The sequence below is a fragment of the Daktulosphaira vitifoliae genome, unplaced genomic scaffold (assembly GCF_025091365.1).
Source record: "Daktulosphaira vitifoliae isolate Bord-2020 unplaced genomic scaffold, ASM2509136v1 Scaffold_2, whole genome shotgun sequence".
NCBI classification, from domain to species: Eukaryota; Metazoa; Arthropoda; class Insecta; order Hemiptera; family Phylloxeridae; genus Daktulosphaira; species Daktulosphaira vitifoliae.
In genome coordinates this window covers 25,154,384-25,166,931 of record NW_026099573.1, presented here as the reverse complement: position 1 = coordinate 25,166,931, position 12,548 = coordinate 25,154,384, and the positions used below count along the sequence as shown (strand labels likewise).

General features: G+C 23.5%; 1 protein-coding gene across 1 annotated transcript in view; it reads left to right on the top strand.

Moving 5' to 3' along the window:
• Positions 1–2,998, top strand: part of LOC126897671 (uncharacterized) — a 31,486-nt gene extending 28,488 nt beyond the window's left edge. Inside the window, exons 7-14 of the mRNA XM_050671441.1 lie at positions 359–558; positions 630–698; positions 792–902; positions 1,634–1,724; positions 1,793–2,358; positions 2,421–2,489; positions 2,550–2,674; positions 2,735–2,998. Coding sequence (XP_050527398.1) covers positions 359–558; positions 630–698; positions 792–902; positions 1,634–1,724; positions 1,793–2,358; positions 2,421–2,489; positions 2,550–2,674; positions 2,735–2,924 — 1,421 coding nt within the window. The 3' untranslated portion in view covers positions 2,925–2,998. The remainder of the gene's footprint in view (positions 1–358; positions 559–629; positions 699–791; positions 903–1,633; positions 1,725–1,792; positions 2,359–2,420; positions 2,490–2,549; positions 2,675–2,734) is intronic.
• The last annotated feature ends 9,550 nt before the right edge of the window (positions 2,999–12,548 follow it).

Below are 12,548 nucleotides of genomic sequence, written 5' to 3'. Positions count from 1 at the left end.
TGAAAAAATTTCGAAAATTAGCGATTTTTAAATTTGTAATTTTTTTGGATATTTCCCCCATTTGCGGGGAACGAGGGAATTTTTTTCAATTTTTAAGGGTAATGTCTTCAACTAGATACGATTTGTGATCTTTTGACGTATTTTTGAAAGAAATTGGTCCAGTGAGAGCTGAGAAAAAGTGGCAACAGACATAAAAAAAAAAAAAACACATCATAGTAAAATTAATACCTTCTCCGCTTCGCATCGAAGCTAATAACTATAATTGATTTTTTATTATTATATAAAATGTATCTTTCATATCATTTATAGAAATAAGTCAAAAAAAATTTGTTACAATACACAATAAATTAAAATTTAGAATACAGAGAAATATCCATTGTGGATAATATGAACAGTTCAATCAATTATCAAAAACATTCAATGATAGAAATGACGACACTTAGCCAAAATCAAAGAGAAATTTCTATATTAGAACGCGAATTTCATTCTAAAACTGAATTAATGAACAACGGAAGTAATTTTACTAGTGTAGAAACGCAAACAGAATTCGTTCACTGTGTAGAGTTTAATCGTCTAAAGTAATATAAATTCATATTATTTATTATTTTTTCTTAATTTATTCCATATAGAATGAAAATTTTGAAATGGAAGAGGAATCAAATTGTTTCCAGCCATTATCACGAAGACCATCATATATTGTATGTAAAAAAACTTTTTTGACCTTTTTTTTCTTTTGAGATCTTTAAAAGTACGGCCAACAGAAATTATATTTAAACAAAAATTGAATATAGGCATTGGACAGTAAAATATCTAATTTATTGGATTTATCGAAGAAATCTAGTCAACATTTGCAAAAACTTAGTTCTATAATTATCGAAAAAACATCATCTATTCAGGATAAGGTTATTATTAAAATGTGTAGACTTTTTTTTACTTATTTAATTTCATTAAGCCAATTAATTACGAATATTTTATGGAAAGCAATATATACAATGACACAATAATCTTTTTGCATAATTATAATAGTACTGAAAATTATTTCAAAAATAAATAATATAACAAAGAAAAAACAAACAGTTTTGTACTCTCATAAATTTTCTTTTGAAAGGTAAAAAATTCAGTTTTATGTTTAATGAATCAATGAATTTAATTTGAAGGTCCAAAAACATATATTCAACTAAATAAATTAGTCTAAAATTCTGTACTTTAAAATTATAAAATTTTACAATACAATAACCTTTTTAAATATCATTTAAAAAGTTAAATGAAAAATAATTCTATCACTATTATATGTACCTCAAATGAGCCAGATTTCTTTACTTAATTTTTGTTAGCAAATGTATGTGTTTCTTAATCATTCTTGTAAAGATTTTCTAATTTTCTAGATAGATACAACTAAAATGTTTATATATATTTAATTACTCAAGTTAGTTCATTTGACGTCAATTAAAATATTCTATCATTTTTTTTTTTTTGTAGAGAGACATTATTTATTTTGAAAGTAATCAAGTGGTTTATGATTAATAGGAACACACACACACTTTCTCTTTCACACTATATATATATATATATATAGTATATTAAAAAATAAAAATGTAAATAAGATAATAAAAAATAATTTAAATTATTTTAGATTGACCACAATAAACAAAATATTTGTCAAAGTTTGTCATCTTTGCAGTTATTATCTAAAAATACTCTAGAGACAAGCAAGTGTGAACAAGGTAACTGAGAGAACTTCAATACCACTATTCTTTCAATAATATTTCCTTTTATTTTAACAATAAACCAGATTGTATTGTGTCCACTGATTTACACAATCAAACCTCTTACTATGATTTAATATCACAACAAGAACAAGAGTTAAGGAACATCCCATTAACAAAGGAATACAAAAGCTTAGATTCAATTAAGAAATTTGAAAATTCAATTACTGCTACGTCAACTTTGAATCAAAAGCAATCAAAACATTCAGCAGTAGACATAATTAAAAGTTGCGCTCTCGACAACCAATCTATTATAGACCATTGGGTTCTTCCTGTTCAAAAATTCCGTTCTATGGCTATACAAACAGAATCAATTCATTTTACAGAATTTGTTACCCCAAAAATAAGAAATGAAGTTCAAAATCAGAGTCAACTAACGTGCAATTGTGTGGATAGCAATTACAACTGTAATGGTTGCTTAAGGAGACTTGATTATTATGATGTATCTCAAATTAAACTTTCGAGTGTCTGTTTTAAACAATTATTGTCGAAAGTAAAAAAACAATTAGAGGATTTGAACAATGATAATAGTTCGTCAACTCAATTCTCTAATGATAATTTTTGTGATTTACCTTATAATGGTTTATTTTTGGTGAGCTCATTAAAAATAGCTTATTACTTTTAAAAGTTAATTAATTTTTTAACCATTTTTAGATTAATGAGAGAAAGATTTCTTATGGGTCAGATATTAACAAAAAAATTATAGATTTTTTTAAACAAACGGTAAAAATAAAAATATAAAATTGATATATATTCGTCAAAATATTACACTGATTTTTTTAGACAAGATATTTAATGAAAAAAGAAGAGAAAAATATAAAACAAATTTTCTCGATTCTGTCTTTAAAAGAAAACACAATGAATGAACGTCTTAATTTCGCACTTGTTATGCGTGGTTTATACTTAGAGTAATTATCCAATGTTTTTATGTTTCTAATCTAGTTTTGATACACAGTATATTTTTACAGTCTTTTTAAGGGTAAACCAGACTACGAAATACAAATTGAAATGTACGAGGATAATATTGAAAATATAAAAAAAGTAATTCATAATATTAAAATATTACGTGAAACTGCTACAGACATGTATAATGAAAGAATTATAAAACTAAATGAAGATTTACAAGAGAACAACAAAAATTCTAAGGCAATAGACTAAATATTTAAAAAAAAAAAAATAGGAATTAAATTACTCAAATTTTGAATTTGGGGAAAATGTTATTTTTATTTTGTTCTACGATCATATACATTTTTATTCACATATTTTCTATATATACATATATTCATTTTTTTTTTAATATGATAAATTATTACAATAAATTATTCAATTAGATTATACTTATTTAATATTTATGAACTTAGTTCTTTTATAATTTTAAGTTTTAACAATATTTACCGTTATATTTTTTGTCGAATATATAATATTTATTATAATATTAATACTTATTCTAGAAAAATATTCATTGAAATTAATTATAGTTTTTTATTTCACACTAACATGACATAGATTTATCAAAACTGCCTGATACGCCAGCGAATTATATGAAATTCTTTATATCACCATTAAATGAACAATTTAAGTTTTTTATTTTTAAAATTCCCCCCAAAAAATATAAAAATCATTTATAATTAACCTAAATTTTATTTTAAACTTTAATTTTATGTTGAAAATCAAAATTTTCCATTGAGCAGATAGAAAATGTTTTATCTCATAATTTATGATTTTCTAGAGTGACTAAACTTTTAAAATAAAAAAATTATTTTTGTTATAAATACTATTTACAATTTGCTGCAATTAAAAATTAAAAAAACAAATAAAAATGTTTTAAAATGCAAATTAGATTAAAATTGATATGCTTTTATTATTATTATTAGACTCTATCATCTTATGGCTTATATTAAACCAATTTTGATGATTTATACAAGGAGATTCTTTTAATTCTAACTACATAATTTCTCTTAAAAAAATAAGTTCTTACCAAAAGTTTTGTTTAGATTTTGTTAGTTATTAGTTATATGTATATTTTCATTTATCTGTTATACAATAATAATTTTTTTTCCTTATACCTTATTGTGGTGTCAACTGTACTTTTCTAAATGGCATCATATGAATAATTTAGCTTATTTAATAGAAAGTAATCTAATTAAGAAAATGATTTTTGGATCAGTGCTTCGGAAGATATTCACATTTTAATTTCTAGGCGGCAAGAGGATTGCTGCCGAGAAATGACTAACGATAAAAATTGTAGCATCCGTTCTTCACCTCCAGTCTAAATTTAAAATAGTTAATAATTTTCAAAATATTAATATTTAATATTTGAAGTGTTATTTTATATATTTATTTAACGAGTAAAAACCTTATGTAAATACCTACCCAGTGGGTAGGTCGAATAAACCCGCGTCTAATCTTTTAACATAGCTAGCTCTAGGCTTGGGTCTAAAAAATGTATTATTCTCAAATGAAAATTAAAATAAAAATTTTTAAAACGCCTCTAGAGTGGCCTCATTTTGGTACAGACTTATAATAAATAAAACTGGGACTGCTTTAGACTTTAATTCTGGTCACGCCTTTGGTTTGAAACCCCCTTGTAAACAAAAAATTGTGCTAACATTTTTTTTTGTTCAATATTAAAAAAGGTTCTAGAAAGACTATATTCTATTAGCCTATACACAAATTAAAGTTTTTAAAGCGAACTTGACAGTAAAAAAAAATTTCCATAATTATTCTTTAATAATAAGTTTGTCGTTGAAGTAAAATAACTTTTTTTCGGTAGAATTAGCAAATTGGAATTAACTTACTGGATTATTATTATACTGTGGATGAATTAAGGTAATCAGATAAATAAGTTGTAATACAAATAAAGAATTTTTATATATAATTGAACTTATATGGAATATTGTCCTAAGTAAAACAACTTTGAAATAAAAAAAACCCGTAACCCAAAGCTACAAACACAAATATATTTATAACACATTCCATATATTATTATTATAATGTTCATACTATATTTAATATGTCAGCTACCTTTCATTACGATCAACATAAAATGAAAATAATGTAATATAACATAATAAAACAATATAAATAAGATAAAAATCTTCCATTTTCATTAAGAAACAAGAACAGTTTTAAAATAAGTTTGAAAAAAAAAATGAGCAGGATGTTTTTATTATTATTTTTTTAGTTTTGTACTTTTAATCAAAAGTTCGATTATTTTATTCGTAGTATCTATAACCTTACATCAATACCGCTCCTTTTCAAAAAATTATAACACATCAAATTTACCTTCAGTTAATGTTCTAAATAAATTGAATTCCTTGGTTGTATGAAGATAATAATCAAGTTATCGTAAAAAATATAATTTTATTAATTGAACCACTTCATATTTGGTATTATGATTTTAGTAATTCATAGAATAGAATATTAATAAATAAATAGAATTTTTAGAAGGCCAGTTTTAATTGCTACATTTTCTCTTTTTAAAGCATGTTTCATTATACTTTGAAGAGGCTGAAGTTCGTGTTTTTTACAAAATATTAATATTTAAACTTTAAAAAATGATTATAAAATCAATAGAAAAGTAATAATTTATCTTGTATAATAAACTTATAAATGAAATTCTAATACATTGTATTATGTAAATATTAGATTTGTTTTTTCCTCACAATAAAATGTTATAAGTTACATTGAATTAATGTTTTCAAACATAATAGTTTTTGTATCTGAATGTATCTTAGATGAAAGATACTCATCCATTTTTAGTTTTTATTTATATTGTATCAGTATTTTAAATTATATTGGATGAAATTTTATTTTACCTACAAACAAACATATTAAACTATACTTTATAGAACTATAAAAATATTCTATGCTATTTCCGAAATTTATAGTTTATCTACAGTTCCTGCGGTCATCGACAGCTCGCCGAATTTGTTACGGTAGGCTTTTATCGGATATTTAAAAGCGTGGAATTAAAAGTTAAAACTAATAATCAACTGTTGTAGGCGATGATTTGAACATCTTTATTCAATAGATCTAATATTATTGTCTTTCATTATAGTTTTTTCTTTTTTTTTTACATAAAATGCACTCACATGTAAACATACATACATACATGCCAGAATCGTAATTCGATGATTGTATAATGTAACCTGTTTGTCACCACTGTCTCTTCATCCATTGATGACTTAAAACTTATACTTTTATTTGCTTACTATTGTCAATAATACTTAATACAAAAATAGTGAGATTATCATGTAAATATGAAGTAATTGTTGATAGTATTTTATAACCTTTATAACGCTATGATTTTTATAACTCTTACTTTGTTGGCAGCTATTGCAATAATTTGTATATATTTTTTTTTTTATAAATATTGAAAATATCAAATAAAACGTTTGGTTTTATTTGGTTCTCTATACATTTTTAATATTGTCTGTTTTTCTAATTAATGTTTAAATATTTTAATATCTTTTCATAAAATATTTTTAATCAACTTTTATAACTATGTTAATTTTAAAATTGTGTTAAAAAATCTTTTTTGGTATTATAAGCTTGAATTCTATTAATAATATTTTAATGGTTATAATTAATTTATGAATTCACATGGCAAATAAAGTCGTGTTTGAAGTTTATATATGAGTAATTATGTATCAATAATGTTCTTTATTTATAATATAAAGAAACTCATATTGTTATTGGTATTTTAGTATGACTGTAACTACTCATCAAGTAAGACAAATTTGTTTTTATTAACATTTTAAACAATTTCTTAGTTGAATATCTATTATATTTAAATATAAAATATGTTATCATTATTTTTAATCAATTAAAAATTATAAAGGTTTTCTATATTTGAACCTGAATATTTTCAAAAAACTCTTTATCTTTATCGTATTTTTTTTCGTTTATTTATTCTAACACTGACAATAATAATAATCAATTTTTAGTTTTAGTTTTTCAATTATATAAATAATAATTATTTATGTAATTATTACACTATTTTTTTACTTATTTAAATGTTGACTTCAACCTAATATATTAATAAATTTAATGAAGATATTACCTATGAGTAATTCTTGTTGTGCATATTTAATTATCTAAGTATTTAGCTAGAGTATTTCATAGAGTAAATGAAAATGAAAAAGATTTCGGAAAAGTTATTCTTATTCCTCGTTTGTTAAAAATATATGTTATTTTGCAATTAATATAATTTTATTAATTCTTTCATTAGTCTTACAGACACGATCTGAGAAAAAGGAGCAAACACGTTTATGATTCAAATAGTAAATCAAAAATTTACAATGACATTTTTCAAACTTCACAAAATTATAACAATGTTTAAAGAGATTTTCGAAAAGCTTTTAGTATTTTGTTCACTGACTCAAGTCTAAAAAATTCATCAGTCTCATTCTTATGAATACAGGTTACTCTGTTGAAATATTACAAATATCGGGAAACCATATAAAGTGTTTTTGAAAGTATGCTACTGAAAAATGTATCCACTTGATTGCACACATGGTATTTACGCATTATTTTCTATCAAAGTAGCTAACAAATAACTTAGTCATTTTTATTAAGATTACAAAAATAATTTTTAAAATTAATTTTTATATGTGATATTAAATTCGGGGAGTTTTTTTAATTAATAAACAATTAATGACGATAATGTTTAAAAAAACTACCCTAGTACTCTATTATTCAGTTTTATGTAGTTTATGTTTGCCGCTCAAAACTGTTAAGTAGTATTCTAGACGTGGGTAATAATAATTATGGGCGTAGGATAGTTTGTTCATATTTTACCGTGACAAGTTTGTCGAGTGCCACTGCTGTCTTTTTATGCAGTGCGCTAATGGAACTCAAAATAATGGTAATTACAAAATAAATATCACTTAGAAGTCGGGCTAAAATGGATGAAAGCGATAAAAAGTTTTCCAAAAATATCATTAATGCTGGTAAGCCTTGAATTATATAGGCAACTAAATAAAAGTAACATTCATAACATTTTATAAGACAGTATTATGATAAAAAATTATGAGAGTATAGAAAACTTTGAATATTTATTGTAATTCAGTAATACTAATCTAGATTGGTATTCGTTAAGAATAGGGTAAAACGTTTACAACTGGGTAATTTTATCCAAATTTATTATTATTATTTTACTTTCAAAGTTAATTGTTCATACATTTGGGATAATATACAATCGTATAAAAAATATTATTTTTTGTGCGAAAATTTTTTCCAACATATAATTTTGATTTATTTGACTTGATAATATTTATATTATTTATACAAACTGACCTAAAATGAATGATCATTGATCTAAAAATCAGGTCGATTTGTCGTTGATCAAAATTATTATTTTTTCAAAAGAAATTTAGTGGTCAAACATCAATTATACTGTGTATGTTATACACATAATGTTTCTAATTATTTCGAATAAATTACATAAGTCATTTACTCACTCTCTTATATATATATATGGATGAGTAGTGTAATAATAACTTCCAATAATTCGTACTATACGAGAACATATAAACATATAATAACCAGAGTTAAGACTTAGAGTTTGTCTCCTGAGGACAATTTGTTATACTTAAGTCTGCATACTGTATGTATAAGCATGACATTTTAAGATTACTGTGCCTTGTGTGCCTATGCCAAGTAAATACCTATATTATACGTGTATGTGACACTATTGACGAAGAAATGAAGGATCGTTCGGCATCTTTTTTCAACCTTCGATATCTATACGTACAAGGACGTTCAAAGGAAGTAAATACAAAAACGTGTAAGTGATAATATTTTGCATTGTTCACGAGAAAAAAGGTCTGCTTCTTATTTTGCAGCTGCTTCGGGTATTATTCAAAAGACTACTTTCAATCTCCCTTTTTCTGAAAAAAAAAAAAAATGAATTATACACGCCCGTATTGCTTTTATGGAAAAATTATTGTTGAAGTTATTGTCTTGATTGACACTTTTTAAAAGCTAGCAATAAAGTAATACATGTGTTCATATTTTCATATCGCATCGGTTAGCGTCTGAAGAATGACTAATAAATGGGATTCCACGAATTTCATGAATATACATTAGTCAAAATAAAAAAGTTATAATAATAAAACTGTATAATTTTACTGCAAAAAACAACGCCACATAACTTTTGTAGTTTACTGTTACGTGAATATCGATTTTTTAAAATAGAAATAAGAAATTCGAAATTTACTAACTCAATTTTTCTGGATTTTTTCTGTACTTAACTTTTTAATAAAACGTGTTATGCAGATTGTTCAGTAAATAAGGAAAAAGGTAAATTATTATAAACAGTAAGAGTAATAGAAACGCGTTTTTTTATTTACTGAACAATTGTGATAATTAATCCTGAAGAAAAGTACCTATAGCTAAAAAACAAGTTGCCACAAATTTGTCAAAGCTTAGAAGTCAAAATTTGTTATGATAAAAACAAATATTAATAATGGTATTAGTACTACTACCGTTTGAAAATTGTGTAAGATTTTTGTTGAAAAGCACCTAAGTTTTGCCAGTTGAATCAGAATTTGATGTAATGTTTAAACTAGTTTTATTTTGAAGTTACAAAAAAATATACCGTACATAATTTTTAAATCATTTCTTTAGATAAATTTAGATTTTGTGTTTTAAATACAAATTTACCTAGGACTTGAAGCTTTTTAATTTTTATTTACTCAAGTTTGGTTGGTTTAACATATTAGTTTTGAAATAACCATATTTGAAAAGTCATGGGTCATTATGAAAAGACAAAAATTGAATTTAAAATTTAATTTCAGTGCTAATCTGCATAAATATACACAAAATTTTAAATTAAATAAAAACCATTATACAAAGTGATCGATATCTGGCAAGACACTTATTTTCTCAGAAACTATTGTATATTTAAAATTTTTGTAAAAAGAAAAATTATTAAGTTTATAAAACTCTACAATAATATGAAGTTAAATAAATTTTTTTTTTTCCCTTCAGGGATAAAAATGTATATTTATAATTTTTTTAAATGGGAACCACTATTTTTGATTTGATAGTATGATAGAAAAAAAAATTACAAACAATTTTGTTTATATAATTTTTTTTATCCGAACAACCGTTTACGTTTTATAATTGTTTAAAGATTTTGACTTCCAGAAAAAATATTGTTATTTATTACGTTTCATAATATCGGTGGCAGTGCAACCGGCATTTTTGTTAGATCCTTTAGTCTTACAAAACCATAGACTTAGCTATTAATAATACACCGAAAAAACGGTTTGAATCTATTATTGTTATCACTCATTTAGTACGTAGTACATTTTTATAGCTAATTTACCTGTCATAATTTGATCAATAAAATTTGGCTTATACAAACAGCAAATAAAAATAATGACTTCTGTATTTAATACGGTAAAATGACAATAGAAATTTAGCCTAAAATCACTTAACTTTAACAAGCTGTAACGGACGAACGGTTAATCGGATAAAAAAAATTATAAGAACAAAATTGTTTGTAATTTTTTTTCTATCATAATATAAAGTTAAAAATAAGGGTTCCCATATAAGAAAATTATAAATAAGAGTTTTTATCCTTGAAGGGACGAAAAAAATAATGGTTTGACTACATATTATTGTAGAGATTTTTGAACTTGATATTTTTTCTCTATAATAAAATTTAAAATTCTCAATATTTTTTGAGAAAATAAGTGTCTTACCAAATTTCAATCACCCTGTATATTGATCTCATAATTTAGAGTTATCTATTTTTACGCTGCAGGGTTCTTCAATCAAAATTTCCAAAACTCCTATGAAGTTTTTTTTAAACGACAGAATATTTTCAAATCACAGATACAAAATATTTGCTGGATCAAAAGTTATTAAAGATTACCTGATAAGACATCATGTATATTCAGTGTGATTTATTATGAATAATACTACCAATTTTTTCATTAAATAATGATTTTTTTTTATAAAACTATGCTATAATTTTATTTATTTTTATAAACCATAGTAAATATCAAGTTTATTGTAAGAAAAATTATTATTTATGATAGATTTTAGGGGAAATTTTTACAAATGTTGACAGGTCGATAATCACTATCGTATTATTACTTTTTGAGTTGTTATAGTTTTTAGTTGTAGGAGATAGGGGTGTTTAGCTTACAAGCTTATTGTAAAAAAAACTATTTATAACAGTAATTTCTAAGGGCAACTTTCGATGGTAACCTATAATTATTTTTGTACTTATTAATGAAAAATAGATAAAATAAAAGAAGTGAGACACTGGATATGAAAAGGGTGTAAGTGCCAAATTTTATAGGAGAAGAAAAAAACGTTTTAAGAACTCAAAAACTGTACTTTCTCAGCTAAAAACCAGTACCGATTATTACTAATTTAAATAGATAGGAACTTACCTCCTTTTCTACACAATTAGCCTTGAAACAAACATAATTCTTAGTGAAAAAACTTGATTTTTATATCCTTATGGTACCTACATCCTTTTCATTGTCAGTGCCTCAATTATTTTACGTTGTGTACTTCTCTCGACTATACCTAAAAATTATATTTAACTAAAAAGTAATATAACGAATATAGTTATTACCAGTTAATATTTCATTTAAAACATTCATTATGAAATAGTAAAAAAATAATTACAAGTTTCCAATTAACTTTTAAATGTAACTCCTAAATTATACCTTTAGCAATAAATTTTTTGTATAATAAACTTAATATTTACTATGATTCACAAACTAAATCAAATTTTTAAGTACATTTTTACAAAAAACCATTATTAAATAAAAATTTGGGTATTTTATTTTTAATAAATCGCTCTGTATATATTTAAATAAAACATAACTTTATATATTATTTTTCTGATGAATTAAGTTATTAATGATCAGCAATATTAAAAAGTAAAAAGCTGTAATTAAATTTTCATAAACGTACACCGTAGAAAAGTGTTTGAAAATACAATTTAATAATTAAAATTATGATTTTCGTGTTCAACTCTCGCGTTTTGAGGCCGATTTTAATTATTCTGAGAATTGCATAATGCTATGAATAACGATAAATAATGGGACTTTACCAACATAGTAATAGGAATTTAAATTAATTCGATAATAGTTGTTTAACATGATTTATTTTAAAATTATAAAGTTGTATTTTAAAACCTCAGTAATTCAACTTAAGTGAAATCTTTAACAGCTCCTTATTACTATTTATTTTAAAATACCATTGTAAAAAGCTGACAAATTTAACGATTTTCTACCAGAAAGCAACATTTTCCCTTCAAGAAATTAATTCATTAAATTAGTTTTCAAACAAGTATATTAAATTAATTTTCATACAATGTTAAATACATTAATTTGATAAACAATATAAGAAAAATAATAAAATATTATTTGTATTTCTCTAGATCAGTAAAGTTGAAGAAATATAAACTATTAAGTATCTATTTTTCTTGTACATTATTAGAATTTATAAGTTTTGAGCTTAAGGGGTCAAAGTCACATTTTTGAAATAAATATATAAATAATCATTTTTGTCATTTTGCTCTAGGAATCACAAATATTATTTTTGTATGAAGCTAATAATTTTAATGACAAATAAATGCATTATGTTATTTAAAGTTTAAATAAATAAAATAAATATTATGTTATTAAATGTAGAAATTAAAAAAAAATTCACATAGAAAAAATTGTTTCTTTACATTATACTGTAAGAAATGATTCAAACATTCCAGTAAATCAGTATGATATTTTTAATATACATGTTCATTTTACG